The 18386-nt window shown below is 41.6% G+C and overlaps 1 protein-coding gene across 1 annotated transcript; it reads left to right on the forward strand.

The window, feature by feature from the left end:
- Positions 1–1171: 1171 nt before the first annotated feature.
- On the forward strand, positions 1172–18031 carry foxk2b (forkhead box K2b). The gene is made up of 9 exons (XM_039824970.1): positions 1172–1747; positions 7129–7323; positions 10292–10445; positions 11023–11169; positions 11346–11539; positions 12262–12464; positions 14037–14282; positions 15500–15700; positions 16327–18031. Exons 1-9 carry the CDS (start codon positions 1455–1457, stop codon positions 16524–16526), a joined length of 1833 nt encoding a protein of 610 aa, XP_039680904.1. The 5' UTR covers positions 1172–1454; the 3' UTR covers positions 16527–18031.
- The last annotated feature ends 355 nt before the right edge of the window (positions 18032–18386 follow it).

An 18386-nucleotide genomic window follows, 5' to 3' on the forward strand; every position in this document is an offset into this window, starting at 1 on the left:
CTGAGTACTTTTTCCACCACTTTTAACAGGTGAGATGCTTTGTTTCAAAAAATAAAAAATAAAATAAGATGTAGTAATGTTAATAAGAATAAGATGCAATAAGAAAAAAAGGCTACGGAAATAAAATACAGAACAGGGAAAGATAAAATTTCGGTATTGTTTATTGAAAATTACAATAATGTATATGATTTGATAACTACGTATTATACACATTGTTGACCAATGATGATACATATTTAATCTTATATCAAACTTCATCAAGTTGATATATCTGTTTCTCGTGAAATGATCAGCAAGGATCATTGACGCACCATGTTTCAAATCTTTGCAGTTGTAAAGAAAGACTTCTGTATTTTCGCTCAATGCAATACAAACCTTTTGATCATTATTCTTATGTTAACTAACCTTGTTTTTACATCGATGCTGCATTCAATGAAAACAATCTGTTAACGCCTGATCATTACTTTACACCTTTGTTAGGGGTGTTATCAGAGGCCTGTTCGCAAGCGCGTGTACGCACGCGCACACCCACCACTTCCACAGTGTTTACAAACAAGTGGCCTACAGATGGCAGGGTCACTCACCCTGATGATAACAACGCTTGCAGACAGGACAGCACAGGATTACAAACCTGCAGCCCCAGCAGGGAAATATTAAGTCTGTCTGCCTGCCTGTCAAGGTAACACGATGTTGTTTGCACTGGTTACAGACTGTACGATGATCATTTAAAAGATAGCTACCTCATATTTACAAAGTAACAAGATGCTGCAAAGGGGGTAACGTGCCAAACCAGCCATGGATTCTGTAGTGGAGGAGGAAGACCATCGTGCACTGTGGCTTTGCGCTTCTTCGACGTGGAGTCAGAAGGGAGATGGATCCTGCAAAATGATCTCATACATGTGGTAGTTTATTGGTTTGGATACACGATATGTCGGTGATATCGATGCATGATCATGGATTATCGATAATCTTTCGCTGTAGTGATTATTGTGACTGATTGCACGTGTTCAAACCGGTTGCTCCACTCCTTTCCTGTGCGGTGCATAATGACCACTCCGCGTCTTACTTCTCACTAAACAGTATACGCGCTTATTGCTACCCACCAACCGACCTTGAAAGTGTCCTCGGATTAATTCTTACGCGTGATTGGTCGCAGTCGCGGAGCTGCATCGGCTTCCTGGTTTCTCATTGGTGGAGCGCGCTGTCTGTAAAGTCATATCCGCCTCTTGCTCTGTTTGGTTGGATCTATCTGCTACCCTTTCTCTCGGCGGTGGGTCGGAGCCGCTGTCCCTGGCCTCGCATGTTCCCCTCTAAATTCCTGTTTTGAATTCGATGCCCCTATTGTAGATTTGATCCGTTTACACGCCTCTGTAAGGCCACAGTCAGGCGTCCATACACCGGTGTTTTATTTGTCCCAGTAACGTTATTTGTCGTTTAAAGACTTTAACCCGAACATGGCTGTGGTGAGCGGATCGTCTGGGCCGGTTGCCCGGCTTGAGGGCCGTGAATTCGAATACATGATGAAAAAGCGCTCGGTGACCATCGGCCGGAACTCGTCTCAGGGCTCCGTGGACGTGAGTATGGGCCACTCCAGCTTCATCTCCCGGAGGCATCTGGAGATATTCACCGCCAGCGACGACGGAACCGGTAGCGGGGATTTCTACCTGAGGTGTCTCGGTAAAAACGGGGTGTTTGTAGATGGAGTGTTCCTCAGACGGGGCGCCCCTCCTCTGCAGCTACCACGAATGTAAGTTTCCCCTCTCGGTGAACATGTGGATGCTAGCGCTAAAGCGCTAACAGTCAACAACATTGGGTTAATAGTGGCTGGCTAGCAGGGTTGAGAGGACCACGTGTTTTAGCATGTTAGCAAGAACTCCGCATCCTGTTCTCTATGCCATTTTCTTTGTTGACATTCGTGTTAGCAACAGTGTTAATTATCCGCCTGCCTTCACTCCACATTCCCTCCGTTGGTTATCTTAGCGTTAGCTGCAGTCCACCGTGTCTGTATTGGAGCTACTTAGCCAAAATAACAAAGTTAGCTCATAGCTATGGTGACGCTATTATTGTTGATATTGACAAGGCAGTTTTTCTTTCACGTGGACACTCTTATGTCAGAAATATAAATCTGGTGATACTGTAAACATTGTCCTTATTGACATGCAAAAATGTTAGCTAGCAGGTAGCTGCAACTTCTGTATAGTTGTGAATGGAGCTCTTCTCGACCCCTAAACGTAAACAAACCAGCCCATCCCCGCCCTACCGGCTCACAACAGCAGAGCCTGCGGGACCTACTCTCAATTCAAATCAGCCGAAGGCATACTAGCCGATGTATTTCACTAATAATTTGCTAATATTGACCAATAAACAAGAATTTGACCCTCATACTTAATTTTAAAATGAAACAAGACGTTTCTGTAATGGAGGTTGTTCGAGCTTTTAAGAAAGTTTTGTTGTGCAGGTTGTAGCCTGCACCGATGAACAGAAAACCAATCTACCATTTTAATAATCAATTTATCATTTAAATTTAAAAGGCAAACCTTATCTTGTCCCAACTTCTCAAATATTAAGATTTGCTGTTTTATACCATTGTAAACCAAATGTCTCTGTTGGTTGAAAAAGCAATTTGAAGTAGAGTGAAAACAAGTATTCTATTAATTGTTTAGCTTATGGACAGGAAGTTTATCAACAATTTTGCTAATTCATTTAAGTCATTCATCAAACAAAAAAGTCAAACGTGATACTTTACCCATTTACATCATTGTACATGGAGTATTTTTAGGGTTTCGGTCTTTAGGTTGTATACAACAGGAAATTAGATGATGTCAGTGTGGCCAGTGAAATGAAACATACGACGTTGAATTTATTGCCAGGTACGTAACACTTTCAAGGAATTTGCCTTGGTGGTTGTTGCATACAAAAGAAATAAACAAAGAAAAGTGCTGCAACAGACAAGAACATAAACAATAGAGTAGAAATATTACAAAAATAACTTATGTAAAATATACAATAGCCTAGAATAAATATGTACAATATAACAGTTTAACAATCAGAAAAGAAATTGTAATTGACATGGACTAACAATGAAAATATGTCTTAATCCCACGTCCAGAATTGAAACTACAAAACCAGAATGGGAAGATCATCTCTGGATGAAAAAATAAAACCTCTTGTTTACATTTTGTACTTTTGGGATTTTTAGCATGCCAAAAAGTGGTTGCAGTTTATTCACTAAAGTGACTTGTAATGTAAACAAACCTACCAGCCTCTGCCAACACTGGCAATTCTTCCCACACTGCTCTCAGCTATTGTGCAATCTCTCAATGTGAAAACATGTTTTTTTTTGTACTGCACAAAGAAAAAGCTTGTTGTGACTTGGTGCAATTTCTGCACCACTAAATTGTCCTTTTGCACAAAAATATTGTCTGCATCTGAACATGTTTTTGTTTAGAGGTTGATAATTAAATCAATTTCTGCATGGCTGTTAGCCACATCATGCATATACCAATGCATTTAATTAGTAGGCAGCACAAGGAAAGAGCAGCAGTGGTTTCAAGTTCTCATATTGATCAGGCCGACTGCCATTAAAGATCTTTTCATCAGCAGCAGTCTTCACAACATGGTTTAATAATTAAGACACCTAGCCCGGGCCCACATGGTTTACTGTAATCCTCAAACTGGAGAAGACACTTAGACAACCCTCACTGTCCACAATAAGACCGCTAAAGAAGCAGATTGACAGCATTAGCGAACTCGCAGAGCTGTGGCCCAGGGGACAGGTCGGTTGTATTCCAGGGATTCCTCTTTGGTGATGTAAACAGACTGAACAGAAAGGCACAGCTACCCCCTTTTCTCCCTCCCCTCCCTGTCCTCTCCCACACCCGCAAATCCTCTCCAAGTTGGTGCTCTTTCCTGTCTTGCTGTCTTCTTTTGTTTACATTCTTTTTTGCAGTGTGGGTGGGGATGAAAAACAAGCTTTGTTTGTTGCCGTCCTTACAGCCTAGCAGCATAGCAACTGTGCATGTGAGTTTTCGGAGTTCAGGCCTCATTGTTCATCCAGGAGAAAAATAGGGTAGATAAAGAGACTTCAATGAATGCATGCTTTGAGGGGGATCCTCAACAACGTGGACACAGTTTCCCACACCGTGGAGCCCCACTCACTTATAATTAAAAATGACTAATTATTATGCATGTAGTGCTGAAACTGTTTGTTAATCAAGCAATTACATGATGGTAAGGCTACATAAGGAACCTATTTGCCTTGTATTGAAAGTTGGCATTGAATCCCTGGTCAGATTGGAGTTTTTTTTAATTCGCTCATTGATCAGATATTTCCTAAATTAAGCTCTTTTGACCACAGTATGTCGGACTATTCCCTATATATGTAAATATTTTGGCAATGACAAGTTAAAAAAAAAAAAGCATGTCTGTCTTCTTGGAATTAACATCTAATATGTTCAGTTATCAATACTCGGCCACATGGTCGAACAATTTTGTTGTTCAAATGCAAAAATGCAGAACATTGCTGGTCCACGCTTCTCAAAAGAGAGGTTCTGTATGATCAATTCAATCTCTTTGGGTTTTGAGCTGTTGGTCGGACATTTATAGACTAATTTATAGACTGTAATGATTAATTGGAAAAACAACCAACCTGTTGATGATCTGGGTGGGCTACAATGTTTGCCAAACAATGTCCGGTCAAAACGGACCAAATATCTCAGGTGTGAAAGCGTCCTAATATACTGTACACAGTCATCATTATTCAATACTCCCTGTTCAAAGTTAGGGCGCTAATGGTTTACAGCTCAATAAAAGCACGGTGAAATACAGACAAGAACATAAAGGAACAGGATTGTTTGATATTTTGTTATTTGTTGATATATTTAGATATCAATGTCCCCACTCTGTCAGCTCTCCACGGCTGCTACATATTGAGAAGTGCTCTGATGTTATTTAAGGATCTTCCATAACTTTGTCTGATCCACAGTGGAGTGTCTAGGCTTCCTGAAAGGGTGTTGAGAGGGAACATGCACAATGAAAATGGTCTCCCCTCACCAGTCTGGCTCCAGGAAGTGTTTCATTCTCCTCCTGTGAGCGGCAAAGCTAATTTGAGATGTAGGTGTCAGGGATACAGTTCTCTCAGCAGATGCCAGCTCTGTGAGGACCTGGCGAAAAAAGTGCTGTGCCTGGCACTCTTTAACTAGATGAAAACCAATGTGTGTCTGCTCCGTCTCCACGGTGTTGCGCCGCCTGAGCCAAACAGTGATTCAGAAGAGTAACTTCTATTCACTGTTGTCTGTGAACGTTTGAAGATTTCCGGTGACAGTTTCCCCTTCATCCATCATAAATAAAAGTACACCAACGATGGGTTTGTTTTAATCAAATACGAAATATTTTAATTACAAATAATCTGCCCTAAAGCGTGCTCAGTTTCTGTTGGCAGTGTCCCTGCATTCCTGAGTCCATTTTGTTGGTTGTTGTAGTTTTTTATTTTTTTTATTTTTTTTTTTGTTATTCCACTGCATAGCAAATGGAGAAGCAATAATAGAAATGTCTCACTCGTTTAAAACAAGTAATTACCGTAAGTAACATGTAATTCTATGAGAGAGAGCGGTCACCTTTTTAAAAAAATAAAAAAATAAAAAAACAGAAGAAGACTGAATGAGAACTGACACACAATTCATTCAAATGAGTTTAAACCCAGCTCATGTCTCCCAGACCTGTACATTGTGCTGTAGAAATGGCGTGGTTTGGTTCCTTTTGACAAGCTAATAAGTGACTTGTATAGGCAAAGAGATAATGGATGTTTGAGGCACATACCAATATCAATGTTTTGAGTTTTTACATCTTTCCAGTCGTATGTCTTGTTATTTATCAGCCAACGTATACGCCGTTACTACATATCAGTGATTAACTTTATTGGCCTAACACTGACCTATTGACCCAGCTCCAAGATGCATTGTGGTTATGTTTCTGTTAGGCTTTTATTGAATGCACCTTTTATCCACGAGTTATTACTTCTCGGATTGTTTGGTGTCGTGACTATCAGCACGGTTCGCTAGTTTCCTCAATTTTGCAACAATGATGAGAGCAATAATCATTTAGTTTACTGAGGGCAACAGGACATGCAGTAGATACGCCCTAGAGACAGCAGAGATGCCACATTTTGTTGCAGGCCACTTCGTTGGACCATATTTCAATGCAGCAACAAGGCATGTTGCATGTAAAGGAAAATGGAACAAGTCCTTACCCTATTTTCTGCAGTGTGCTGAAAGTCGCTGTGGAAAATGTGGAAAATGTTCCAAGGATACTTGGTACATCAGAAGAGTAAAATACGTTTCACAGTGGTTTGGGTCTTAAATAACAGCTTTGATTTCAAGATTATTTTCATTATAAATTAATAGCCACCCAATTATATTTGATGTATAATTTTGCCTACAACTGTCCGATAATGGCAAAAAGAAGGACCATTACCTAAAGTTAATCAATTCACAATGATATTAAACAAAAATTCATCACATTAAAGAGCTGGAAGTGGTGCATATTTACCACTTTATAATCGATAAATCACTGTAATAATTAAAAATTATTGTCAGTTCATTTTCTGGAACAGATACTGTACATTGACTGACACATTTTTTTTTAAGCACTAATGATCACAGAAGAGAAGTGTCCATTGCCAATGGCTGCATCTTTTCTTATAGTTGACGTGGTGCTGAGACCTGTGCATGTCTTTATATTTACCACTCGGCCTAATTTAGGCTTGTCCCCCGGTGAGGCCACCGCTCCCCCCAGAACAGTCGCAGCAGAGCAGCTTCAGTCCTCTGCAGTGTAATATCGCAGAGCTATCTGTGATAATGCTCTGGTTTTTGCTCCTTCCAACATAGATTTTCAGGCAGTGTGGTGAAGGGAGGCGCTTCATCGAGCCTTTGCATCAGTATTTAAGTTTAACTTATTTGTTGTCTCTCTCGGCTAATTAAAGTCGGCCAGAGAATCTACCACTGCTGGGGTTTATGTGTTGTTAACGAGTGCCCAGTAATTTGATTTGCCTTTAACAACAACAAAAAAATGCTTATTTCATTGACGGTTGCCTTTTCACTTTTTCACAAAAAAAACTGTTTTCTTTTGCAGGTGCACTTTCAGGTTCCCCAGCACAAACATCAAGATCACTTTCACAGCGCTGTCCAGTGGGAAGAAAGTGAAGCGCGAAGCTCCCGAGTCCCCAGTGAAACCAGTACAGCCCCAGATCTCCCCCCTGACCATCAACATTCCAGACAACATCGCTCACCTAATGAGCCCCCTGCCATCGCCCACTGGCACCATTAGGTACTTACTTCTGCTGCAAAGTAATATGCATTCACTGGCTTGAAGCAGGCCGGAGGTGACTTTATTTCCTTGTGTGTGCTACAGGGATTATTTCTCTCAACACATTAGTATCTAAAAACTATCCTCACCTGTGATGGTTCCTCATGCTGCAAAGTTTATATTTAAGATGTATTGGAATTTAGCATTCATTTACCCCTCTGGCTTTGGGCTAGTTTTGAAGATGAATCCATCAATTGGATCAGGTTGGAGTTAGTTTTAGTTATTTCAACCTAAATTGTAATTTCCGGAAGAAAAGTAGCAACTTTTATGTAAACCACGATAAACCAGAGAACTGGGCTTCATCAATAATAACAGTACCTGCCTTAATGTGTCAAAAATTATATCAATATTATATCAACATTGATATGAGGCTAGATATCATCTCAGATTTAGGATATCATAATATTGTGATATGAGTGTTAAGTGCTACATTACAGTAAAGTGTTACAGTCATTTTCTTAATTTAGCAGACTGTTCTAGCTGTTCTATTATAGTCATTATATCCACATTACTGATGTGGATTATGTATCATAAAGCTCATTGTGTAACTATTTTGTGAAAGCACCAATTGTCAACCGACTATATCTCCGCAATATCGATATTGAGGTATTTGGTCAAAAGTATTGTGATATTTGATTTTCTCAGTTTTCGCCCAGCCCTAATTTGCGTTAACGCAATCATGCGTTTACTTTTGACAGCCCTACCATTAACCAAACCAAATATCAAAAGTATTGCTGTATTACTTTAACTTTTGCGGGAAAAGGAAATGCTAAGTTAAGGACTTAGGATATTTCCATCCGTTCTTTTAAACGTACAGTTTTCTGAATCGGAGATCCCTCATCAGTGCAGGGTGGGAGGAAAACTCCCACAATGCCTCCAGCTGACCTTGACGTGTCAGCGGACCTTCACATGGCCTCTAAAGGGTGATCAGCTTAGGCTTAGTTCAGCGGCTGCACAGCTCAGAGAGGGAGGCGCCTCCATCTCAGACTCTTAGATCCTCTCACCTCTGATCTCAGCCAGATGGCTCCAAAGCAACCAGGTTTTCTTCTAGGGCTGCACAATATATTCATTTTTTTTATCGTCCTCGCGATGTCAACTGGCGCAATTAACACCAGAGCTGGGACGATGTGCTTTTTGTCCCAATTCAATTCTTTCAGGATGCATGGGGTGCCGATTAGATTTGTATTGCGATATTTCATTTACTGCGATTCTAGAAGTATTGCTATTAGATAATATTGAGTATTCTTTTCCTTTTTTTTAACAACAACAAAAGTTGAATAATATACCTCTAGAGACATTTCTAAAAGCAAATAGTTTTCTAAGAAGAATGCCCATCACATGTCAGTCAGTCGGTGTGACATTTATTTCATTTATTTATAATTTATTATATTCATTAATTTATTTATTTAGAAGTACATAACATGGATTTTCTGCTTTGGGTCTGTTTTGCCGGAAACAGATATGATGTAGTCGTAAAATATTTAGGCGGGTCGTTGGTAAAAATGTATACAAAAATATTGATTCTAGGGAAAAGAATCGATTTGAAAAAGTAATCCCAAAAAAAATTACGATACATGCGATTTTTCAATATTTTCCCCTCCACCCCTAATAAACACAGCACGAAATGCTGCCACATATTGCGAGAGACACTCTGAGTTTTTTGTTCAAAAGGGGGTCCGGGACCACTAGGGGGTCCTCAGAGTTACTGAAGGGGGGGGGGCCTCCAACTTATTGATAATTTTTGGAAAGTTTTTTTCAAAAATGTCTTAACATGAATGCAACATGTTATTAGCAAATATAAATCCCCACTGATGATATGCTTACTGGCCTATAGGTAAGGTAGTCACTAAGGCAGCCATCCACAGATACAGTTAATCCTAAGGATTCACTGTGCCACATGTATGTTTAACAATAAAAGATGATTTATGAAATCATGCCGACAATTATTATTTTAATAGCTTTGTATTCCATGCAAAAAAGGTATGTATAAAGGCTTAGGCTTCCCACACGTTATTGTAGTCCCAGTTTAATATGCAACTTAATTGTATACAATATAGTAGGGGGGTCCCTGCTCGTCTCTCTTTCAGTTTAGGGGTCCTAGGCCTAAAAAAACGTTGAAGACCCCTGCTTTAAAATATAACTGTCATTTATTTTTAGTGGTGCCTTTTTATATTCAATTCAGTGTTCAATTTATTTAATAGAAGAATGTTGGAAATTATTTCCTTTCGTTTTAAATTAAACAAGCAATTTGTATTTTCGAAGAATACTGAAAGCAGCAGTAAGGCAGAACTGAGTACACTTTAATATCTTTTTATTTATCGCAAGTAATGTCGTTGACGCGATATTCAACACCCTTATTGCATATTTTCCTCATATGGTGCAGCCCTAGTTTCCTCTGTCATACAGGTCCCGTTTGAATGTTCTATGATAAAATGTGTTTGCAAATAAACAGTCCGCATAATGAAAGAAGCAGCAGGTGTAGCTTCTTTGTTTGTTTGTGTGGTTTACCAACAACGAGTCCCCCGAGTACCGAGAGACATTAAATATGGAAATCCTCCTTTACGATAAGTCTCTCTTCATCACCCGGTTATTCAAGTCCATTACATGGATAAATAGACCTGATTCAAGATTTGAATGTGTTGTTACTTTAGGCCTGAAAATGGCTCCTAAAGCGACTGCAGTATTTCCAGACAGTCTGGGAGGTAGGGCTATTTGCATAGACGTCTGCCAAAAGCGTGTCACTGCAGCACAGACTGCGGAGAAGTGAGCCAGGCAACCCATCACGCCCCTTTCTGGGAAATGCCAGGCTAGTTATGTTTTAGTGTAAGCACCTAATCCAAACCTATTGTTTATGTGTTGCTGTAGTGTAAATGATGTTTACAGTAAGTTTCCTGGCAGCTGACGGTCATGTTGTCGTGTTGTCCTGCAGTGCTGCTAACTCGTGCCCCTCCAGCCCGCGGGGCGCCGGCTCTTCAAGCTACAGGATGGGCGGGCGCATGGTCAGCTCTGCAGAGCTGCAGCTCATGAATGACAACTCCCAGCCTGAGAACGACAAAGACGCCTCTGGAGGAGACAGTCCCAAGGTGAGAGCAGGACTAAAGTCCAGGCGCCCTACCTTCAAAACTGGCCCTTAGTTTATGATTCTGTTCAGCATTTCGTTAGTTATTTTACTTCCCCTGTATCACGGCCCTCTAAAACACACCCACAGGGCACTGAGTTCTTTCCAGTAAATCCCACCCAAATTGGTTCATAATGTGTGTTAAATATTGCTGTTGGAAGTATATTGAAAGATAGTTGGAAAATACGCCTTTTTCTACTGGTTAATATCATTAAAATCCAACTCCCACACACTAATATATGCTACATTTTGTCATTTCTTTTAGTAAAACCTTAACGCCTGAAGGTTGTCGGACTAAAACTTAACACAATGGATATTTTTCTGTTTTTATATCCCCTAAAGCATGTTTTTTTTAATCTCCACAGATGCTCTTATGTTATTCATGTAAAAAATAAAAAAAACAGTTTTGCGGTGCTCTGGCATAGTTCTGGCAGTTTGATTCCGTGTCAATTGACAGCTTGAAAGATGTCGTGAAGACTTTTTGTTTTCTGGGTGTAGCCGGGACCCGATTCATAAATATGCATTTCTCCTCTGCTCCACAGGATGACTCAAAACCTCCGTACTCCTATGCACAGCTGATAGTCCAGGCCATAACGCTGGCTCCGGACAAGCAGCTCACACTAAATGGCATCTACAATCACATCACAAAAAACTACCCCTACTACAGGACCGCAGACAAGGGCTGGCAGGTGAGTTCTGGCCTCATGTTCGTCTGTCAGAGCGCACTTTGACTGTCACCGTGATGGTACAAAGATGGCAGACGTGCTAAAGAGTCTCTGCACCAAAACGGTCACAGAAATAACCATTTAAAACCTCAGTAATACATTCACAACACCCTTAACCACTCGTCTCTCCCATGTCGTAGAACTCGATCCGTCACAACCTGTCGTTGAACCGTTACTTCATCAAAGTGGCGCGGTCGCAGGAGGAGCCAGGCAAAGGCTCGTTCTGGAGGATAGACCCGTCCTCGGAGGGCAAGCTCATCGAGCAGGCCTTCAGGAAACGAAGGCCCCGGGGCGTGCCCTGCTTCCGGACCCCACACGGACCCCTCTCCTCCAGGTCTGCTTCCATCCTACTGTCACACACTGCTGCCTTGATTCATACAGAGTCGTTCAAATTAACACCGTTTTACCACAGCCTCCCAGATTGTCTTGTTTATTTTTGCACGAATGAGCTCATACACACTATAGATTTCAACAGCCTGTCAACTATAGAGTTTTTTTGATTTACCGACATGACTGTTAATGTATCCCTTAATGGTTGTATAATTTTGGTCTTTAGCAGCACTTGCAGTCATTTATATTTCTCAAATATAAGAGCGCCACATGTGCATTGGTTGCATTTATGCCGGCAATGTTTTGATCCTACTGGGGGATCTGTAGGGCCGAAATATCATAAAATGAGAATGGGCAAGAAACTGAAGATAAAAACATGCTCAAGATACATTACATTAAGCATTAGTTGAGGCATTTAAACATGTCAAAAAACAGCCTAATATGACAACATTGTACAAGATTCAGGACTCCATTCAAAACCAGTTCCTTGAAAAACCAAGAAAGGAACCACAAACTGATCCCAATAACAAATATTGCTCTAATTTCTTGCAGTGGATGACCTGTTTCTTCATTATGTTTGACTGCAAAACACATTATTTTTGACTCTCAGCCCTCAAATCATTGATGTTCATTCAGTCACGGACACAATTCTTTTCAATATTTAATCAACTTGAATACCAATCTTGCCATTGGTGAGTTAACCCGACTTGTCTGTCCGGCCCTCAGGAGTGCCCCGGCGTCTCCCAATCACTCTGGGGTTCTCTCCGCTCACTCCAGTGGCGTCCAGACCCCCGACAGCCTATCACGAGAGGGCTCCCCGGTTCCCCTGGAGCTGGAGACCTCCTCGGCTCCTGCCCCGGCGTCCACCACGGTGGTCCAGCCCAAACTGGCAGTCATCCAGGAAGCACGCTTTGCACAAAACACACCAGGTATGACACCCTCCCTCTCGGCTTTGTATTCAGGGTTTGTAGATTTCAGTCTAGCTGCTTCAGCCTCTGTGGCTCTTGATCCTGGCTTCTGTCCCAAGTCTCTGCCACAACATGCTCTTCTTTTTTTCAAGTTGATTCTAGTCTGCTATTCTTTTAAGGGGCACTCCCATTTGAGGTTATCAGATTGGTTTGGAAGTTAGTTTTTAAAAGTATTAACATAAGATTTTTTTTTTTTTTAATGGGATCAATTAAAAAGTAGAGATGCACCGATCCGACTTTTTCAGTACCAATGCCTGGGCTTTGTGTATCTGCCGATACCGTTGTATTGAATTCTTATTTATTTCTACACTCAACTCTTCCAGCATGCGACACACGTGCGACAGAGGGGGAAAAAAACTAATAAAACTGGATCTGCCCGTGGATCTGTTAATTTTTCCAATCCCCGATCCAGCTATTTTGTCAATATCGGGACCGATATCCGATCTCAACCCTTGTGTGGTGTTCATATTTTTGTTACGCAGCCAATGTTCCTGGGTCTTGTGGACCCACCCACATTATTAGGCTTTTAAATCAATACCAGCCATAACAATTTATTTAAAAATACTTAATAGATGTTTACTTTAGCTCAATTACCATTGATATATACATAATTTATGGTTCATATTTGCCATTTACCACTGTAAGATCACATTTATGATCATTTTTGGTTTTTGTGAGAAAATAAGGAAATTCAATTAGAAAAAAAATAGAAACAAGAATTTTGATCATTATTGGTGCTTATTTCTTGGAACTTAATCAGAACAGGTGAAAGTGCTTGAAATGTAACAATTTTGTAACTTTGTGTGGGAATAGCGGTTTCAGAAAGACAACCTAGTTTCATAGCACCTACATTTAAATACATTTGGGCCCAGTAGACCCGAACACCTCATACGTAATAGTTATGTGTAGGTGGGGTGTACCATGTGCTGTCATTAAAAATAATTTGTATGCTCTTCACAGAAAATGAGCCAAGGCCAGTGAGTTTGAGTTAGAATAAATAATAAATAGCATATTTTTTCTTTTTAGTAAACCTTGAAAATGGCTCCCGCAGACCCGAACACCACACAAGGGTTAATATCGGATCGGTGCACCCCTATTTAAAAAGTCACAAATGGAAGTTGTACGTCACAAGTCTCATCAGTAGATTTCCCTATCGTTAACATTTTATTGCCACTCACATTATTTGTAGGAACACTTTATTGTGTTCAGTTAAAACCATTACAGGCCTTGTTAAACTATCTGGTTTGTGGCCAGTTTCTGAACAGCAGAGAAGCCTAATTTGATAGTATTGACTTTGAAAAAGGCCTCGACCATTTCATTACCTGGCATTAATGGAAGTTCAGATAGATCCTGCTGTCATTTCAACACGCTGTTGCAAATCCTCTGCACAACCTGAATGCCCAAGAAAATGTCCGTATATTTCACATTTGTCATGTTTCTATTATCAAGAGGATAATAATAATGAATAAACCTGCACCATTCCTAACGTCTTATGTTCTTTATATATAAATATCCCTGTGTGCTCTGTTCCAGGCTCGCCTGTTAACAACCAGCCGGTACTCATAGCAGTCCAGCGTCAGTTACCTCAAAACATGAAGCCAGTGACCTACACCATGGCCTCCCCAGTGAGCACCAGCACCTCCCAGCCTGCTGTCCAGACGGTCCACGTCCTGCAGCAGATCCCGGCCGGGTCCCTCAGCTCGGCCGCCGTCATCGCCCAGCCAGCCGCCATCATCAAGAGCGAGCCACAGGAGAACGGAGAGCGCACAGGGCTCAAAGGTGAGGCAGGGAGCATGGGAAAAATCTTGTTAGGGGTGCAACGGATTACAAAACTTGCGGTTTCTGATCGGATCACGGTTTTAGGTCACGGATCGGATACATTTTCGGATCAGCACAAGGGGGGGCGGGTGTTTGTATTATTTTAAATGCTTTCCATTTATTACTTGAACTGAAAACTCAACAAGCCGGGGAGCAGAGTTAGCTCGAAGGTCTTTCACCCAGGAAATGCTTGTTCCTTGGGAGAGTTTTTAATCCAAACTTGATCTTTTTCCTAAACTTGGCGTTTTGGTTTATAAACTATACTGTCGGGGCGACCTCTAGCTCACCCAGTAAGAGCGTGCGCCCCATGTAGACTGAGTCCTTTGCAGCAGCCCGGGTTTGAATCCGACCTGCGGCCCTTTAGTGCGTGTCGTCCCCCATCTCTCTCCCACCTTTCCTGTCTATCCACTGTCACTGTCAAATAAAGGGAAAAGTAATCGCTCACTTTTTGTAGCCTAAACTTAATAGTGACATAATGTCACAACCGGCAGCTCGCAGTGCCCTGTACCCGGCTCAAAGCCCCCTATTCTCGGGTAACTCAACTGCCGCTGATACGACGGAGCTGTAGCCAGCGTCACGGCTTTTTGAGTTCTTCCGCTCCTCCAGTAGCCACGACCGTCTGTCAACTGATTTTAACATGCCCCGTTCACGTGGACAGTTGCGATGCCTGTATCTTACACTATTATGGTTAAACTTTGCAATGAATCCGCGGTTCACATGCATTTGGAATCTTAAGTGTTGATCCGTATGGACCATGGATCAACTTTGGTCCGTTGCGCCACTATTTGTTATCCATCATCAAGGGCATCAAAACCTTTTTGATTACCGTCCAAAATGCATAGCACATAAATGAGTATTGTAAATTGGCATCGAATGCTTGACCAGTTCTTGGTCTGTTACTGGCAAAGTATTGTATCCAGTATCAAGGCTCTCATATTTTATTGGTGCATCAGTCGTACTGGCATCAGTAGCGTTCAGAATTATTGGTTATTGCAGTTTTAGTTAATTGTCGTCATTTTTGAACTGATCAGACCATGCCTGATTTCATTACCCTCAATTTATCATCATATTGTTGTGTAGTAGGCATAAGTCTTTTTATTTTTATTTATTTATTTATTTATTTATTTATTTATTTTTCCCCCACTGAAGTCATTGTTGAAATGTTTGTGTCCTCTCAGTCAAAGTGGAGACGGTTCCCACCATCACCTCTATAGGCGGCTCCAGTCGCATCATCCAGACCTCCCAGTCTGGCACCGCCCTGCAGACTGTTACCATAGTGCAGCAGGCGCCCATGGGTCAGCACCAGCTGCCTATAAAGGCCATCACACAGAACGGCACCCACAGCATCACCACTGCCATCCATGGACCCGCCAGCTCAGGTGAGAAGCACAGGAACCGAATGAAAAGCAGGCCTGTAACCCAGTCGTTCTCCAGTGAGGGAAAACAATGTTTTAAGTCCAACAATAATGGACCAAAAGTGGAACAATGTGGCGGTTGTCACATTTCAAATATTAATGATGTTCATTGTCATCAACATTTGTTTTTATGCATTATACTGGAATAACTCCTTGTGTTTGCAAAACTGCAATAACTATGCTTTTTGATGATTAAATTTAGGGCCGCAGCTAAAAAATATTTTGTAATGGATTAATGTGCTGATTTTCTCGATCAGACAATGGTAATCCTCACCATTTCCCAAATCCCAAGGTGATGTCTTCATATTCCTTGTTTTGTCCTACCAACGCTCAAATTCAAAGAAATTCAATTTACAATCATAGAAGACGAAGAAAAGCAGCAAACCTTCACATTTGAGAAGCTGGAAACGGAGGTTGTTTTGTAATTATTGCATGCAAATGTATTTGAAATGATATTCAAAATTGTTGCAGAAGAACTAATTGATGAATGGACTACTCGTTTCGCTTCACTCATTGCTAGCCCAAACGATTCAAGTGAAGCACAAGTTCTCTGCTAACCCGTCTATTCCCCCCCCCCTGTGTCCCTCCAGCTGTGGCGAGCCCCCTCCACCTGCTGGCAGCCCACGCCTCGGCCTCGGCCTCCCTCCCCACCAAGCGACAGAACGGGGACCAGGCGGCCAGCGAACAGCCCGACGCCAAGCGCATCAAATCAGAGGAGGAGGCGGCGTCGATCCCTGTCACCGCGGCGGACTCGGACTCGCCGGCAGCTAACGACCCAGGCCTCAACTAGTCTGTACAACCACACACCACACAACCCTGCCCCCACCACCACCACCACCTTCTCCTCCCCCCACAGTTTTTCTCTCTCTCTCTCACTTCCCCCGGTTGTTTCTTTTGTTTCTCCTCCTTCCTACCACTGACTCCTGAGGTGCCAAACGGAGAGGATTCTTTTTAGTTTTTTCAGTTTGGATTTATCGGTTCTAGAACAACACAAGAAAATGAAAATAATGTCCACCCCTTTAAAGACTGGAATGTGGGTTGAGAACAAAATAAAGCAACGGGACAAAGATGAACTTGAAGGTGTCCCCTGTGAGCCACTAAAACAGGAGAGTGACTAAAAAAAAAAAACCAAGACCACAGGAAGCCTTAACAACAATTAACCCTTAAGAGCTGACCGTTATCGGGGAGAGGCGCTGCCTCGGCTCGGGCCGGGCGCCAACCTTTCTGTCGTATCTACCTCAGCAGATAGGAAACTCTGGCAGCCGCCGCGCCCCCACCCCCGGACCTGTCGGGACGGCTCTGGACGATGTGACCAACCGGGCAACGAATACGTAGAGCATTCAACGGTTAAAATAAACGACAACAAAAAAAAAATCAAATAAAACCAACGGTCAACGCATTCAGAAAAGGGATCAACTCGGAGCCAATATTCCTGAAACTCTGGCAGCTAGCCTCTCACAATACTGACCTTCCTTTATCGCAGCTGTACGTAGATATGCAGTATTTTGTTGTTCAAATGTGGAGCATAGGATTCATTCTTTTTTTTTTCTTTTTTTTTTTTTAAATGTATTTTCACTTATCTAGATAAGTAATAATTTAATTAAAAGGAAGCGTACAAAATAATGAGGTCGATGACATTTCGGTAACTAAGTTAGAATTCTCACCTTTTTTTTTATGTGGACTTCCTTTTCTGTTCGGTGATAATAGTTTTTCGTAATATTTGTTTCTCTTCCCCTCGTTCTGACATATCCGTATGAAATTTGCTTAGTTATACCTACATATTTTAATACTTGCACAGATAACCGATATAAGCATATGAAATCTCCATGTGTAGTTCCAGATGTTGACCTTGCATGTATCCGACAACACAGGAGTTGTTAACTGTAAATTGAACAGAGGGAAAAATAGACCCGCTTTGTCCAAACCAGACCTGCACTTGATTAAATGTTTGTGTTTTCATTTCCCTTCTTTTTTTTCCCACCCTTCTTCTTCTTCTTCTTCTTCTTTTTTCCCCACCCTTCTTCTTTTTTTCCCCCCCACCCTTCTTCTTCTTCTTCTTCTTCTTCTTCTTCTTCTTCTTCTTCTTCTTCTTCTCGTCCCTCCCGGCTTTGTTGACGTTGTGGTGTTGGCAGACCTCCCCTTTGCTTGATTATTTTACTCTGTTCTGGCAACCTGGCGAGTCTGTTTTCTGATTGTACACGTTCCAAACAATAGCAAAAGAAGAAAAAATAATCGATGTTTGTTCTGCTTCAGTGGAGAAATGCTTTTTTTTTAAATAAATTAATTTAAAGCCCTTTTCTGTATCTGTACATTTTGCTTCAGTATCAAACTGTCAGTGTAAACACTGGTTGTAGTTCCACCCTTGTCCACAGGGGGGCAGTATAGGAGCCTGATAGAGGCTCTCGGACGGTTAGAAAAGCAGCAGATTAACTTTGCTCTTTAACACAAGATGCCTTCATCTTAACACACGAGTGGATTTTTTTTTTCTTCAGGTAGTAGGAGATAGATCTTCATTACACATTCATTTCACATAGTCCATCTGTTTTCATACAAACAAACGTTGCCTCTTATTGTTAGGGATGCACCGATTCAAACTTTTTCAGTCCTGCTACCTGGGCTTAGGGGGCGGGGGAAGCGAGAAAAATGCAGT

The sequence above is a fragment of the Perca fluviatilis genome, chromosome 15 (assembly GCF_010015445.1).
Source record: "Perca fluviatilis chromosome 15, GENO_Pfluv_1.0, whole genome shotgun sequence".
Taxonomy (NCBI): Eukaryota; Metazoa; Chordata; class Actinopteri; order Perciformes; family Percidae; genus Perca; species Perca fluviatilis.

Bases quoted from the DNA above. Each gene is read 5' to 3' on its own strand.
- foxk2b (XM_039824970.1), top strand. From the start codon at position 1,455: ATGGCTGTGGTGAGCGGATCGTCTGGGCCGGTTGCCCGGCTTGAGGGC. The intron at 1,748-7,128 runs GTAAGTTTCCCC...TTTCTTTTGCAG, and splicing joins CCTCTGCAGCTACCACGAAT to GTGCACTTTCAGGTTCCCCA. The intron at 15,701-16,326 runs GTGAGAAGCACA...GTGTCCCTCCAG, and splicing joins CCATGGACCCGCCAGCTCAG to CTGTGGCGAGCCCCCTCCAC.